At 35.4% G+C, this 17,690-nt stretch overlaps 1 protein-coding gene across 14 annotated transcripts in view; it reads left to right on the forward strand.

Moving 5' to 3' along the window:
• The window catches only part of KIAA0586 (KIAA0586 ortholog), a 168,988-nt gene that overhangs the window by 26,693 nt on the left and 124,605 nt on the right, over positions 1-17,690 (forward strand). For all 14 annotated transcript variants that reach the window (XM_061429013.1, XM_061429008.1, XM_061429009.1 and 11 more), the window contains 8 exons: positions 395-609; positions 1,029-1,101; positions 2,801-3,028; positions 3,955-4,129; positions 6,372-6,566; positions 9,304-9,491; positions 11,255-11,365; positions 13,010-13,090. In XM_061429013.1, the coding sequence (XP_061284997.1) occupies positions 395-609; positions 1,029-1,101; positions 2,801-3,028; positions 3,955-4,129; positions 6,372-6,566; positions 9,304-9,491; positions 11,255-11,365; positions 13,010-13,090 (1,266 nt within the window). The remainder of the gene's footprint in view (positions 1-394; positions 610-1,028; positions 1,102-2,800; positions 3,029-3,954; positions 4,130-6,371; positions 6,567-9,303; positions 9,492-11,254; positions 11,366-13,009; positions 13,091-17,690) is intronic.

Below are 17,690 nucleotides of genomic sequence, written 5' to 3' on the forward strand. Positions count from 1 at the left end.
ACGTGGCCAGCTGTCACTCTCAAGCTTCTGTTGGAGAGGAAGGAAGGCGGAAGGGGAATGCGAATGGCCTTTGTTTATCCAGTTCACATTGTCTGCCCTGGCTACCCAGAGCCAAGGTACTCTTAATTTGTTTAGCTTTCTTCAGCAGATAGAGCTTTTATAGGCCACTGAACTACTATGGGCTTCCCAGCTCCATGCCACTGAACATTCACAGTATACATCTAAATGGAAAGAAACTTTAGTTGCCGAGTATTCTTTTATAGCTCTTCAATTTGACAAATTCATTCCTTAGACTGGTGTGGTATATGCCCCAAACTATACTAACAGCTCTTATGTGGATTAAAGTATGAATATAAGTTTTACATATTGATATTCTTGCCTTTTTTCTTTTAAGTTGAAAGAATCTCAGATGTCAGGGCTTGCAGATCTTCCACAGAATTCCGTTAAGCTTCAAATAACAAATACAAGATCTGTATTGAAAGATGCTGAGAAGATTTTAAGAGGAGTACAAAATAATAAAAAAGTACTTGAAGAAAATCTGGAAGCTATAATTCGTGCAAAGGATGGAGCTGCCATGTATTCATTTATCAATGCTCTATCTAACAACAGGTAGGACAGGATGTTGGCATCCCAAGGTTTTTTATGAAACTGCCAGTTTACAGTCTCTCTTTTTTTTTCTAAGCACTTCCTTTTGCTTTAATGTGTTTTGATGTTTAGAAAAGATTCTTCATTGCCTTTGATAGTGTGGGCTTATTATAAAGTTGGAATTTGGTTATACACATGCTGCTATTATTTTTCACAGGTGTTAATTTTCTCTTTAATTTTTTTTTTCTCTTTTTCATACGAATTTACTGGAATCTACATATGCTTTGCAGGCATCCTTGAAACATTTGATGAAACTAATAACATTGGCTTTTCCTTTTCAGATGAAGGCTATTGGGCTACACAATAGATTCAAAGCTAGATAGGAGATCTGTTCTTAGGACCTTTAATGTTAATCTAAAAAAATTCTTTTTTCTCTTTTGTAGGGAGATATCAGAGAAGATTCGGATCAAAAAGACTGTAGATGACTGGATTAAAACCATTTCTGCAGAAATTCAAGTAGGTATTGAAAAGAATTAAGTGAATTCTTAAGAGATACCATTGATTCCAATTTATAAGTATCATAGCTATTCTCAAAATATTCCTTATAAGTCCACTTATAAGTCTTAATTTCACTCTATCACCCATTGTACTTATTAGTAATAAGGTCCATTTTATTCATCATGTGCTTTGTCTCATAAATTGTATTATTGCTGTTAACTGGAAAATTGTAGATAACTACTAAAATATGAGTGATTTCAAAGAAAATTTAGCAAAAGCATTTGGAAAAGAAAGTAGACGTAAAAAAGTATACTTAAGAAGACAGCAGATTTAGAAGCATTGGCTTACCAAAGTAAAAGCATCAAAGTTACTTAAAAGGAGTACTCCACAAAAATCTCTAAGGTTACTGTGTTTAGAGAAGTCGGTTCCAGATGGAAAAATTGCCACTTTCTCACTTCCACACATCTTATGGTGTATCTCAGACATGAGTATTGCAAAAATTCAGGAGAGTTTTTTTTATTAGGTGGTCAGTAATTTAAAGGAAGTTTCTCAATATTTTATGTATTTTTAAGCAAAACTAGACAAGTTAACTCATTTTTACCTGTAGGTGCAAAGTGTTTTTTTCCTGATTGTAAGATATGTGTATATGCTTACTCAGTTGCAGCAGGGTGAAGTGTTAGTTTGGTTTCCATAGCATTAAACACTAAAATACACTTTTTTTGAGGGGGTGGGGAGGTTGTATGTGTGTGTGTTGCGTTGTTTGTTGTCTGTTTCTTTTTTTTTTTATGGCTACACCATGCAGCTTTTGGGATCTTACTTTCTTGACCAGGGTTTGAATCTGGGCCCTTGACAGTGAAAGCACAGAGTCCTAACCACTGGACCACCAGGGAGCTCTCTAAAATACACTTTTAAACACTGTTGTTTTAAGAATATGTATCTCTAAATACAGTTACAGAGTTTATATTAGCTGCTATGTGATGCACCAGAAAAAAAATTGACCTAAGGATCAAAAGACTTGGAGTTCACCTCTGGTTCTTCAGATGACTAGCAATATATGTAACTCTGTAACAGTACATTTCATGCAAAATATGCTTCTTTAAACCTTCAAGTAACTTCTACTTTATAAATATCTCAGAGCTTTGTTACAAAATTTTTACTTTTTGAAAACTTTTTTTTAATTTAATTTTTGAAGTTACTATATTCATATGGTTTAAACATCAAAAAGTATAAAAACCTCTATGATGAAAAATTGCCCTCTTATCCCTGAAGATCATCTACTGTTTCTCATTCCTCTGCTCCATAAAATAATAGTCTTTTAAATTTTTTTTTTGTTTATTCTAAAAAGAATTTTTATTCATATGTGAACCAATATCATTTATTTATAAAGCTTTTAAAACTGCTAAATCATATTTCTGTAACAGTAGGAAAAAATGGGCTTCCATGGTGCCTCAGTGGTAAAGAATCCACCTGCCAGTGCTGGGGACACAGGAGTCATGGATTTGATCCCTGGGTCAGGGAGCTCCCCTGGAGAAGGAAATGACAACCTGCTCCAGTATTCTTGCCTGGGAAATGCCATGACAGAGGAGCCTGGCAGGCTACAGTCCATGGGGTTGCTAAAGAGTCAGATACAACTTAGCAGCTAAACAACAACAACTTTGGATGTGAAGTGTTACTACTTGGATAGATTTTAAGTAATTTTAATTTTGGTTATGTTAAGGATGAACTGACAAGAAAAGATTATGAACAAAAGAGATTTGATCAGAAGAATGAAAGGAACAAGAGAGCTCACAACATGAATAAATATATTAAAACCAACACACAAGATAAAACTGTAAACAACTCTGTAATTCTAAGAAAACATTCTCAAAAACAAAAAGAGGATCATCTTCGAAATCCACCTATAAGGAGCATGCCTGCTTCAAGCTTACAGAAAGAGAGAAAAGAAGTAAGATCCTAATCTGGTTTTGTGATGTAAATGTTGCATAATTATTAAAGATATAAATAATGAAATGACTGTGAAAATATTTTAAAAATATGAATGGCTATACAAATGAAAACCGTCTTTAACTACTGATATTTAGAGTTTTGATATCTGTAATGTAGAAATTATTGCACAAAGTACACCATTCTTTTGAGTTGACATACTTATAATATTTCAGTTATACTGGATTTATCTAGAAATCATCTAGTCCAAAAATTAGATTTTTTTAGTTCATGGTATTCAAAATTGTATTTCATCTTTGCACGTGTATATGTGTATGTGTGTATTTTTGTTTGGTTAATTTTCAGTTTAATAAATGTCTGTTTAGTGCCCATTGATTGCATGGCAAGGTACTAGATGCTATGGAGGGAATTTTTTGGCTGCTCTGAGTAGTAACTTTGTTAATGCCAAACATGGATTGTTGGGCAGATTAATAAAGCATCTAATTAATTCAGTGCTTGGTGCTTAGCAGATGTTCAATAAATGCTACTTTTCTGTGGCATTTAGATTATGATTGAAGGTGGGATCAGAAATGTAGAAAATTATTTAAAGACTTGGTTTGTGTCATTTTACTGTACTTGAAAGTTACTACTTTCAGATGTAAAATGTGTTTAAACTTTCTTTTTGGTACTGAAAATATGCTTAGTAGTGTAAGAATCTTCATGTTTCTTGGGTAAATGATTTTTGTCTTTAATTTTCATGCTTTTGAAAACTTTAAAACTACAGTTTGGAAATTGTCTCCAGAATTTAAGAGCCATTTACTACAAAGGATTTTCCTGATCTGATCATTCTTAATATAGTATCCTAGCTGGCAAAAGGAGGTTTTAGAAAAATGAGATAAGTGTTTGATGACTATTTTGCTGAAGAGTTGAATACCTTTGTGTACTTAGGGATTTTTGAAAGCAACCACAGTGGTGCAAGACAAGGATTATATGTTACAAATCTATGGAAAACCAGTTTATCAGGGTCATCGCAGCACTCTTAAAAAAGGACCATATCTCAGATTTAATTCTCCATCTCCTAAGTCCAGACCACAGAGACCAAAAGTAATAGAACGAGTTAAAGGTATGAAACCTCATTTTTTGTGGTATCAGTTTAATATATAAAGTTTAATTTTTGCTATTTATTTATTAATACATTCAAATTATATCATGCTTAGGGATGGAAATATTTCCTTTCAGGAATGTAGGAGAAAATAGACCAGATTTGAAATATTGGGGGGAAAAGTAGTATTAGATGGTATCTTCAGATAAACATGATAAAATTTATGAGATGATGACTCTTAAAGCAATTTCAATTATAATATAGGGAACGTAGACTATTCTTGCAGATCTTGGTCTATCATGTTCTTTATGGACAAAAAGATGAGCCGTATGCTGTACATTATCATAAAAGTGCGTATGAGCACTTTTAAAGTTCGGTTTGTTCTCAAAGATCCTTAAGTAGCAGAAGTGAAAAATTTTTTATCATGTTTATATACAAATAAAAATATCTTTATTTATCACTATATGTTTTGATTCACACATACCATTTCACTAGTATATTTAAATATAGCTCTTAGTTAAGTATTGAGTCTGTTGACTTTGGTTACATTTTAAAGTTTCTCAGCTTGTGCTTTAGCGGTCTGTAAGCCACTTTGATAATATGCCGTAACTTGTGGATCCCAATTCATTTTCCTTTCTGATCCTATCTTGTGAGTTGGTGGTTGCTTTATTTTTCCTTTCCTTTACAAAAGTTAATTGATCATATAGGGTGTCAGTTTATCTAGAAATCTTATAGATTTTATTTTAGTAGGCTTTGTGGATGATATTTACCCTAATGTTTCCTTGATTTATTAGAGCTTTCTATTAACTTATATTTGTGATTTGGAAACTTTTGCAAAAAATGACCCAAGGTTTTAAAATACTTTCAAATCCAAAAATCACTGTATGAATTAACTCTTAATGATAAAGTGATTGAGAACCTATGACACAGCCTCCTGTTTGGGCCTTGGTACCTGTTATTTCCCCTGCCTGGAGAGCTTTTCCCGTAGACCCTTGCATGGCTCACTCTGAGTTCTTTCAATCTCTGTTCTTAGCTCTTAGCTCAGAGGTCTATGTTGACCATCTCATCCAAAATATCATCACCTAACCCTCTCTATTCCCTTCCTCTGCATATTGCTCTTCATAGCAGTTTTCACCCTCTGATGTTGTATTTTTTATCAATTTTTTTCCTTAAGAAGTTATAAGCTACATGAGTACAGTTGGTTTATTCAATACTTGTATTCCCTTTGTCTAGAATGATGGCAAACACATTTTAAATGCTGAGAGAATATATTTTAAATAAACTTGTAAGAAAAACATTCATTCAGTTGAATGAATGAATATTTGAGAAGGCGATAAAAAAATTATAGGTGTAGTACTAAAATTTTTCTTCCTGGGATCATAAAACTATATTTACAAGTCCAGATTTATAAAACTACTCATATATTAAAACTAAAAATGTAGTAATGTCAGGTATCAATTTAGAAAAGATTTTAGTTTCTTTTCCTTTACACTTTTACTTAACTTTTGCAAGGTTTTAATAAGTATAGAATTTGATTATCTTTACATTATTTCCAAAGATAAAGTCTGGTTATTCAGAATAATGAGAGGATGAAAAAAATTTTCAATTCCAAAACTGAACTTTAACTTTTTTACACCTATTGGAAAAAATGTAAATGAGTTAAGTAATACATGCTGAATATTCTTTCAAATTGTAATCAACACTTTTTTGTAGTCATTATATCATTTCTTTGCTTTTTCTTTTTTTTTTAACTTTTTGTCTTTATTTTTTGGTTGCACTATGCAGCATGTGGGATCTTAGTTCCCTGACCAGGGATTGAACCAGGTTTCCTGCATTGGAAGCCCAGAGTCTTAATAGGGAATTCCTGTAGTCATTGTATCTTTTCTATCATATTATTTGCACAGGTTGTTGCATCTATTCAGAGATTGAAAAACCACAACCTGCAGGCTACATGCCTGTTTTTATACATAAACTCTGTTGGAACATAGGGACACATTCATTTATGTATTTGTCTATGAGTGCTTTCATGCTACAATAGCAGAATTGAGATGTTGCCACTGAGACCACATGGGCCAGGAGGCTAAAATATATCCTATCTGGCCACTTAAGAAAAAGTTTGTCACTCCTTGATATATATGTTACTTGTATTTTGGGGTCTTGTAACCTTGTTACATAGAGTGAGATCTTTCTGTGAAGAAGAGTTGCTATATTTGTAGATGTTCAAACAATATTTTTAAATATCTGCCATTGATGATTATTATAGGCACTAAAGTAAAGTCTATAAGAACACAAACAGATTTTTCTGCCACGAAACCTACAAAGGTGGATTCTAAGTTGCAACATTCTATTACTACACTGTCTCCTGGTGATCAGCAGTATTTGTTCAGCCCAAGCCGGGAAATGCCTACTTTTTCAGGTACACTGGAAGGTCATCTGATTCCTATGGCAGTACTTTTAGGTAAGACCCAACAAAATATATGGCATAAATTTTAAAATTCTATTCGGCAATAACATAACTTACAAAATGGTACTGACACAGTAGTCATGTACTTTTCCTTTATGTGTTGCTTATATTTGTGAATAGGGCTTCGGGGTATGTTTTACTTTGTCTAGTAGCAGTGTCTGAAATGATGCTATATTTTCACTCACAGGAAACATTCTTACAGTATTTTATAGTATATCGCTGTAGATGAAATTAAAATAATGTTTAGACATGTCATGAAAGTAGTGAAAGTTGCTCAGTTGTGTCCAACTCTTTGTGACCCCATGGTCTATACAGTCCATGGAATTCTCCAGGCCAGAATACTGTTGGAGTGGGTAGCCGCTCCCTTCTCCAGGGGACTCTTCCCAACCCAGGGATCAAACCCAGGTCTCCCACATTGCAGGCAGATTCTTTATCAGCTCAGCCACCAGGGAAGCCCAAGAATACTGGAGTGGGTAGCCTATCCCTTCTCCAGCAGATCTTCCTGACCCAGAAATGGAACTGGGGTCTCCTGCATTGCAGGAGAGCTACCAGGGAAGCTAGACATGTCATAAACATTCATAATAATTAAAGAATTTAAGGATTTTGATTGGTTTAATATCATCGTATCTTAGGAGAAATACATTGAATTACCTTTTATGTACTTTTGGATTAAGCTATGATAAATAAAAAGTATGTAGCTGTGTGTTTTAAGCTAAGAGTTTGTTATTAACTTATTTGAGTTCTCTCTGACCCATCATTGTAAAAGTTGAATAAATAATTTTTGATATCACCCTAGCTCTTCAAACGGAGAAGGCAATGGCAATCCACTCCAGTACTCTTGCCTGGAAAATCCCATGGATGGAGGAGCCTGGTGGGCTGCAGTCCATGGGGTCACTAAGAGTCGGACACTACTGAGTGACTTCACTTTCACTTTTCACTTTCATGCATTGGAGAAGGAAATGGCAACCCACTCCAGTGTTCTTGCCTGGAGAATCCCAGGGACGGGGGAGCCTGGTGGGCTGCCATCTATGGGGTTGCAGAGTCAGACACAACTGAAGCAACTTAGCAGCAGCAGCTCTTCAAATCTAGTTAGCTATTTTTTCTTTTAATGTCATTGAAATGCTTAATTTTGATGAATTATTGTGAATATTTATATATATAATATGAATATTTTTCACCATTAGAGAATTTTTTATTTTTGATATTATGGGTTAATGACATATCAACTTGGTAGCAGTCTGTTCAACCATGTCTTCTACTAAAATAATAAGCAATACTTATAAAGTCCTTACTGTGTACCAGGTATAGATCTAAGTACTTTATATAAATTAGCTTATTTAATCTACCCTATAAAACACATGGTAATGTACCAGTTTTTATAAATGAAGGAACTGGGGCACAGAAGAGTTTACAGATTTCTCAGAGGCCACATAGTTAGAGTGGAGTAGATAGATTAGTTAGATTCAGACCCAGGCCATGTGATTTTTAGAGTCTGTGCTTTTAGTGAGAGCACTGCTCCCTCTTTACTTTGAAATATAGGAAACAAATGGAAATTTTGAAGTGAAAGGTAACAAAAATTTTGATTGGCTATGATAGTTACCAAATAGTAGGCCTACATGATATGTACTGGTAGTCAGGCACTAGCATTTTGTTGTTGGTTTTATTTCTGTCCATTTTTGCTCTATGAAATTTGAGAATAAAAATAATGCAACATAATGCAGTATATTTCAGTCTTGCCTTCGCCTCTTACAAACTATTATGACCTTCAGCAAATTATGTTTCTAAACATCTATTGTCCTCAACTGTAAAGTGTGGATAATATTAACACTTCATCAGATCAGATCAGATCAGTCGCTCAGTCATGTCCGACTCTTTGCGACCCCATGAATCGCAGCATGCCAGGCCCCCCTGTCCATCACCAACTCCCGGAGTTCACTCAGACTCATGTCCATTGAGTCAGTGATGCCATCCAGCCATCTCATCCTCTGTCGTCCCCTTCTCCTCCTGCCCCCAATCTCTCCCAGCATCAGAGTCTTTTCCAATGAGTCAACTCTTCACATGAGGTGGCCAAAGTACTGGAATTTCAGCTTTAGCATCATTCCTTCCAAAGAAATCCCAGGGCTGATCTCCTTCAGAATGGACTGGTTGGATCTGCTTGCAGTCCAAGGGACTCTCAAGAGTCTTCTCCAACACCACAGTTCAAAAGCATCAATTCTTCGGTGCTCAGCCTTGTTCACAGTCCAACTCTCACATCCATACATGACCACTGGAAAAACCATAGCCTTGACTAGACGAACCTTTGTTGGCAAAGTAATGTCTCTGCTTTTGAATATGCTATCTAGGTTGGTCATAACTTTCCTTCCAAAGAGTAAGCATCTTTTAATTTCATGGCTGCAGTCACCATCTGCAGTGATTTTGGAGCCCAGAAAAATAAAGTCTGACACTGTTTCCACTGTTCCCCATCTATTTCCCATGAAGTGGTAATTTAGATGGTGAATGTCAAGTGTTTAGTACATATGAATGCCTAGTAAATGTTGGTCACTGGGGAAAGGCTGACATGGTGAGGATCATGACAATAGTGATGACAGAGGGAAAGATGATTGCAGAGGGAAAGGAAAGGTCGTGCTTTCCTTTCATATGAGAATTTAACCATAAAGATCTAGGTAATTTATTAGAATTTTCTCTTTATTTCTGAAAATGGTTGACTCCTTTTCTCCCCTGCATTTTTTAGGACAAACCCAAAGTAATAGTGATTCCATGCTACCTGCTGGGGTAATTGTAAATAAGCCACACCCTGTAACAGTGACAACTTCAATTCCACCATCATCTCGAAAAATAGAACCTGGAGTAAAGAAACCTAACATAGCAGTTGTAGAAATGAAGTCAGAAAAAAGGGATCCTCCTCAGCTTTCTGTACAGGTATGCAGTGTGTATGACCAGAAAAGTTTAAGAAATAAAACTGTTGGCATAACTTCAATGCTTAAAGTCTGTTGTATTGCTTCATGAAGACTTTGCTTTCCTGATGGATCTTTCATTCTTTAAAACTATGATATTTATGTGATATCACTATCCTTGTTCTGCATGGTTTAAGCTACCTTTTTTAAGCCAGTGACTCATATCCTGGTGACTTCATGATATTCCAAAGGGAATAATTGAACAGTATGTTATAATTAATTTTTAAAAAGGCTTAATGTGTTTATATAATTAAACTTTAACCTTTACACAAACATATATGAGGACTTGAATTAATGGGGAGAGAACTTGTATGTGAATTTTAAATATTCAGGTTGTCAATTCTTCCTAAGTTAATGTATGATTTAAGTGAAATTGTATTTTAAAAATAAAAGCCATTAATTTTTTTTTTTAACTTGAACTTTAGGATCATTTTGATATTTGAAAGAACAAAGAGTTTAGTGTTTTGATACTGGTCCCATTTAAGAAATATTCTTAGTTTTTAAAAAGAATGTAGTGTGTAATAGATACTTCATTAGTCAATGGGAAATAGGATTCTCTTAAAAGAAATGACATATGTTATAATTGGTTAGCAGTGCGGAAATGGATCAGTTTTAGACTCTAAATTTTTACTGTATGTAGCAAATGAGTTCCAAATAGGCAATAGGCTAAAGTATAGCTACAAAATATAAGAACAAGAATTAGAAGATAAGTGCATGCGGTCCTTATCAAAACTGAAGCTAAGTCTGGATATGAGAGGAGGAAACTTAGATATGATCGAAAACAGACTTGATTCTATAAAATTTAAAACTTATATATGTAAAAAACTTCTAAATAAAAAGGGAAGTGACATACAGTGAGCACATATGAAAGGAATATGATAGGTTTATTTTTAAATATAAAAACCTCCATAAATTAGTAAGAAAACATGAGGAAATTCATATTCAAAGAATGTAAGACTATAGAATAAAAAGAGTTTATAAGATATCAAATTGAATAATTTAAATCTTGCTAGTTACCATGGTAATGCAAATTAAGATAACAATAATATATCTCCATTTTAAAATTGTTCTTGCCGAAATACTTCTGTTATCTGATTTCAGTGAAAGTTGGGTGACTGATTATGGTTTTGATGATGGAAATAGATCTCTTTTGGATTGCATTTCAGTAGCCATTACCAAGAATCTTAAATAATTATGCTTTTTGGCTCAAGAAGTTACTCTTATGTCTGACTGTATATCATAATGAAATAATTGAAAGTCAGGTAAAACAACCCTTACATATATATGAAATTTTTTGGAGTGATATATTTCTATCTATCAAATAGTGAGTATATAAGGAATATCCTGAACGTTTACCAACAGGAAATGATAAAATAATAAAGGCATATGTACAATCATTTAAAATATAATTATGAAGTCTATATGGTAGTATAGTAAGGCATTTATGACCTGATTACAATGGAAAATCTGGAATGAAACAGTTTTAGATTTTAGCTATGCATAGTGGATAATAAAAAGATAAGGGGGATAGTAAAAATGAAGTTGTCTTAAGTAGGATTCTTTGTGTTTCCCTTTTATTTTCCAGTTTTTGTAAAATATGCTTTCATAATTTAAATTTGTTATCCATTGACTTTGCAATAAAAAGTTAAATATGTTATTGATACCTAGATTCACAGATATTTGAGTCAAAGTGATGAACTGAAAGCTGGATGTTGTATTCTGTTTTAGGTACTACCCAATGTAGACATTGACAGCATCTCTGATGGTAGTGCTGAGGTCGGTCTGTCTCCTTCTAGTCCCAAAGAAGCATCTTCTCCTCCTCTGAGAACCTGGATACAGGTATTACTTAGGAATGTATCATATATCTTTGAATAATCTGATTATAGACTTTAACTGATATTCTGTGCAAAGTCTTCCATTATAATATATTTTAATTATTTAGGTTTTAAGGAAAAGATTCAAAACAAATTTGAAATTGCTTATGAACTTGGAAAAAAGAGTTTGATTAAGACCTTTACATTTATCAACATTTTGAAAGTGATCATCCTTAGTGTAACTTTTTGGCAACTTAAGCTGTAAGACTCATACGTGAGGAAATAATTTCTGTCTCTTTGGAGAAGAATCTTGATTTAAATGGGAATTATATTAGTTTTCCTGAATGTGAATTTTATAATGACAATTAGAATTCATGTTTTGGGATGTTGCTTTGTCATCAAACTATTGACATGATGCAAAAATGTGCATTTCTCTCTAGTAATATTTATTTGCTGCTTGTGATTGAATGACAGAATTAGGACTAGCACTGTAACTTTTCCTTGGGTTTCATCTGTTCTAAGCAAATTTAGTTATTAAGCATATAGGTTTTTTTTTTTTCCTAGCGTGAAGGTCTTTATTTGTCCCATTGTTGAACATTGTTTTTGAGGAAAGAGTCGTCCGGGGTCGGGGTCGGGGTCGGAGTCACGGTCACAAATGGGGTTTCTCCTGGCACACCCAAGGAGTGGTGACAGGGATGAGGAAGATTGCGAGTTATTTCACGGGGCGGGGGGTCGCGCCGCCTGACGTTGGCCTGCGGTCCCCCTCGGATGGGAGTGCATTCCGCTGCCCCGTGGGTGGGGTTGTCAAGAATCCTTCCCTTTCCCCTCCCCCAAACCCCCTCGCCCCCGTCGTACCTCGCCCAGGGACGTCCTCGAGAAGTGTGGGCGTGTCCTGTTTTCCCGTCCGCGTCGCTGACTGAGCGGAGAAACTGCGTCCTAGGCTGGGCCCCGTCTGGCAACGAGTCCCTGCTGGTCTCTCTCGGAGTTTCTAGGCTGCGGCCGGCTCTCTGGACAGCGGGCTGGTTGTCGGGCCTGAGCATATCGTTTTAAGGAGAGGAGGAACATCAATTTTTCACAATCAAAAATAGTGAAAATAGAATGACCCCGAATGCCATTTGTGCCTAATTTAATTTTTCATCAGTATTTTTTTTAACTAGAAGTTTATGAAAACATATATAATTTCAAATAATAACTTTTTAGACTATTAGTCATTGTGCTCCTAAGGAATTGTCTATTGTGGTTTTTGATAACTAGGTTATATATTGTGAGGCCTGGAGGCTAAATTTGTAAAATAATTGTTTTCTTTATTTTCTTATAAATTATTTGATTCTTTATCTTTTTGTGAGTTTGTGTATGTGTAAACTTATATATCCATGTAAACATTTTTCTTTAGGAGAAAAATCGCAATAATTAACTTGATCAGTTGACTTAAGTTGCTTTGTTGATGGAGTCCTTGATAGAAAAACTGATACCTAATTTTTTATAGCTGTTGAAATGATAACTTAATGACTTGAAGACTAGCTTGGATTTCATTTACTAATTACATCGTTTCTGAGCAGGATATCAACATAAAAAATAGAAGCATGTAATTATAAGCTTATGCTGTGGGTGGTATTACAGTAAATTAGGTATAATTTGCAACAAAAACTTTCTGAAAATGCTTTCTTAGGCTCCAGAATTTACGAAGGCAGATGAAGAAGAGATGAAGTTTCCAGGAATGAACTTTGATGAAGTAATTGATATTGTACAGGTAACAAAGCTTAGCAATCCTGTCAATTTATTTTTCTAGTATTTTTTCATGTGACTTGATTATCTTATTTTTTTTTTAAACTTAATTTTTTTTTTTTTTGCTGCAACATGCAACATATGAACTGCCAGGGGATTCCCCTGAGACTTTTTTTTTAAGAGCAGTTTTGGATCACAGCAAAATGAGAGAGATGTACAAAAATTATCTGTATGTTCCCTACATCCACACATGCATAGCCTCCCCCATTATCAATATATCCTAACAATTTTAATTTGTTAAAGTTGATGTATCTACACTGACACATCATATTCAAAGTATGTAGGTGACCTTATGTTGTACATTCTATGGATTTGGAAAAATGTATTCATTGTTATACTGTTATACAGAGTATTTTCTCTGCCCCCAGGTCCTCTGTGTTCTATTTATCCTTCCCCTTACCCACCCCTGTCCCTAGCATCCATTGATACTCTTACTGTCTTTATACTTTTGTCTTTTCCAGAATGTCATATCCTTGGAATCATATAGTATACAGCTTTCTCAGATTGCCCTCTTTCTCTCAGTAATATTTACTTAAGTTTCCTCCATATCTTTTCATGGCTTGAAAACTCATTTCTTTTTAGCACTAAGTAATATTCCATTGTCTAAATGGATCACAGTTTAGCCATTCACTTACTAAAGGACATTTTGATTGTTTACAAGTTTTGTCAATTATGAATAAAGCTGCCATAAGTATCTGTGACGTAAGTTTTTAACTCCTTTGGGTAGTTATCGAGGAGCACAATTGCTGGCTTATATGGTAAAAGTATCTTTCCATTTGTGAGAAACCACTAAACTGTCTTGTCATCCTTGCTGTGTCATTTTGCATTCTCATCGACAATGAATGATAGTTCCTGCTTTTTCATATCCTTGCCAGCATATGGTATTGTCTGTATTCCAGATTTTGTCTATTCTAACAGGTGTGTAATGATATATTATTGTGTTTTAATTTGCATTTCCCTGATGGCATATGATGTGGAGCATCTTTTCAAATGCTTGTTTGCCATCTATACATCTTCAATGAGCTGTCCGAAGGTCTTTGGCCCAATTTAAAGTTTGGGTTGTTCTCTTATTATTGAGTTTTAAGAGTTTTTTGGTATATTTTGGTTAACAGTCTTTATCAGATGTGTCTTTTGCAAATATTTTCTCCTAGTCTGTAGCTTATTTTCTAATTTTCTTGACATTCTTTTCAACAGAGCAAAAATGTTTAATTTGAATGAAGTCCAGCTTATCAGTTAGTTTTTTCATGGGTTGTCCCTTTGGTCTTATATCTAAAAAGTCACCTGATGTAAAGAGCTGACTCATTTGAAAAGACCCTGATGCTGGGAAAGATTGAAGGCAGGAGGAGAAGGGGACGACAGAGGATGAGATGGTTGGATGGCATCACCAACTCAATGGACATGAGTTTGGGTAAACTCTGGGAGTTGGTGGTGGACAGGGAGGCCTGGCGTGCTGTGGTTCATGGGGTCGCAAAGAGTCGGACACGACTGAGCGACTGAACTGAACTGAACTAAAAAGTCATTGCCATACCCACAGTCAACTAGGTTATCTCTAGTTTTATAGTTTTGCATTTTAATTTTAGGCCTATAATCCATTCTGAGTTAATTTTTGTGAAGGGTGTAAGCTCAGTGTCTAAATTTATTTTTTTGCCTGTGAATGTCCAGTTGTTCCAGCGCCATTTGTTGAAATGACTGTCTTTGCTCCATTGTATTGCCTTTACTTCTTTGCCATAGAATAGTTGACTGTATTTATGTGGATCTATTTCTGGGTCCTTTGTTCTGTTCCATTAATTTGTCTGCTCTTTTGCCAGATAAAACAACTGCCTTGATTATTGTTGCTTTATAGTAAGTCTTGAAGTTAGGTGTTGTCAGTCCTCCAACTTTATTCTTCACCTTCAATATCATATTGGCTATTCAGGGTCTTCTGCTTCTCCATATAACTCTTAGAGTAAGTTTGTTGACATCTCCAAAATAACTTGTTGAGATTTTTCTTGGAATTACATTGACTCTGTAGATCAATTTGGGAAGAATTGACATCTTAATGTTATTTAGTCTTCCTCTCCATGAACGTGAAATATTTCTCCACTTAGTTTTTTATTTCATTCATTTAAATTATATAGTTTTCCTCAAAGATCTTAAGGGGCTTCCCTGGTAGCTCAGAGGTTAAAGCGTCTGCCTCCAATGTGGGAGACCTGGGTTCGATCCCTGGGTCGGGAAGATCCCCTGGAGAAGGAAATGGTAACCCACTCCAGTATTCTTGCCTGGAGAATCCCATGGACAGAGAAGCCTGGCAGGCTACAGTCCACAGGGTCGTAAAGAGTTGGTCACGACTGAGCGACTTCACTTCATAGATCTTGTACATGTTTTGTAGGTTTTATACCTAAGTATTTCATTTTAAGGGAGGATGCTAATATAAATGGTATTGCATTTTTAATGTCAAATTCTACTTGTTCATTGTTGTTATATAGGAAAGTGATAGACTTGTATATGTTAACCTTGATTCCTACAACCTTACCATAATTGCTGTTTAAAAACAGGAGTCTTTTTGTTGTTTCTTTTTAGATTTTCTACATATATAATCATGTCATCTGCAAATAAAGGTAGTTGTATTTCTTCCCAATCTGTATACCTTTACTTTTCTTTTCTTGTCAGATTACATTAGCAGGGACTTCTTAGTGCAGTGTTGAAAAGGAGTGGTGAGAGGTGATGACGTTCTTGCCTTTTTTATGATGGTTGAGTATCTTTTGACCATCAGTATTATGTTATAGTGCTTTGAGAAGCTTCCTTTTACTTTGCAGTTGAGTATATTTAAAAATTATAAGGTTGTTTTTCTATAGTACAGTGTTTATGCTTTGTTGCTCAGTCCTGTCCGACTCTTTGAGACCCTCATGAACTGAAGCCCACCAGGCTCCTCTCCATGGAATTTTCCCGGCAAGAATACTGGAGTGGGTTGCCATTTCCTCTTCCAGGGAATCTTCCTGACCCAGGGCTCGAAGCTGCGTCTCTTGTGTCTCCTGCATTGCAGGCAGATTCTCTACCCGCTGAGCCATCAGGAAAGCTTTATCACCTAGCTGCCTCCATGGAACTTGATTGTTAGTTGTTTCCCACCTGCGTCTCATCTCTCTTGCTTCCTACTTCCTTTTCCTTTTTTATTCCCTTTGGTTTCCTTCTCTCCAGTCTGTTCCTTCTTCTGTTACATTTGTCTGTTTTAATTTCTAGATTATTGACAAAGTTACTGCTTAGTTCATATTGAGGAAAAAAGTTGGGAGGGGTCTGAGATCCAAGAGAAGAGCCCATATAGCAGGAAGAGTTATAGAAATGATAGAAATGATTAAATACAAAGAGAGAAAAATTAGGAGGAAGTAAAATATTAGATTGGCACAAAACTAATTGTGGTTTTGCATTGTTAAACTTTGCCACTTGATATTGGAATACATTCTTAAATGTGGTTATGTTATACATCATTTTAATGCACATTTCTTGCTTTATATTTTTTGTTAATGAATTATTACTTGCTCTTTATATGTATTTTAGACTATTGAAATGATATTAGACAAAAAGCAAATTTGAGTGATTTTCTTATTCAAGTTCAAAATTGGTTATGAAGCAGTGGAGACAACTCACAACATAAGCAATGCATTTGGCTCCTGCTAATGAACTCCAGGAGTTGATGATGGACAGGGAGGCCTGGTGTGCTGCAATTCTTGGGGTTGCAAAGAGTCGGACACAACTGAGCGACTGAACTGAACTTAATGAATGGTAATGAATGTAAAGTGCAGTGGAACTGCTAATGAATATAAAGGGCAGTGGTGGTTCAAGAAGTTTTGTAAAAGAGATGAGAGCCTTGAAGAGGAGGAGTGTAGTGGGCAGCCAATGGAAGTTGACAACTAATTGAGAGTAATCATCAAAGCTGACCCTCTTACAACTACATGAGAAGTTGCCCAAGAACTCAATGTTGACCGTTCTGTGGTCATTTGGCATTTGAAGCAAATTGGAAAGATGAAAAAGCTTGATAAGTGGTGGTTTTGTGAGCTGCCTACAAAGGAAAAAAATTCATCTTTTTGAAGTGTTCCCTTCTCTTATTCTATGCAACAGTGAACTGTTTATTGATCAGATTGTGATGTATGACGAAAATTGAATTTTATACCACCAGCAACAACCATCTCAGTGGTTAGACTGAGAAGTTCCAAAGCACTTCACAAAGCCAAACTTGTACCAGAAAAAGTGTCATGGTCACTGTTGGGTGATCTGCTGCTGTTCTGATCCATTATAGCTCTCTGAATCCTGGCAAAACCAGTACGTCTGAGAAGTATCCTCAGCAAATTGATGAGAAGACACCAAAAACTGCAATGCCTGCAACCAGCATTAGTCAACAGAATGGGCCCAGTTCTTCTCCACAACACCTGACCACACATCACACAACCAGTGCTTCAGAAATTGAATGAATTGGTCTATGAAGTTTTGCCTCATCTGCCATATTCACCTGACCTCTCCTCAACCAACAACCACTTCTTCAAGCATCTAGACAACTTTTTGCAGGGAAAATGCTTCTACAACCAGCAGGAGGC

Source organism: Bos javanicus, chromosome 10 (assembly GCF_032452875.1).
Source record: "Bos javanicus breed banteng chromosome 10, ARS-OSU_banteng_1.0, whole genome shotgun sequence".
Lineage (NCBI taxonomy): Eukaryota > Metazoa > Chordata > Mammalia > Artiodactyla > Bovidae > Bos > Bos javanicus.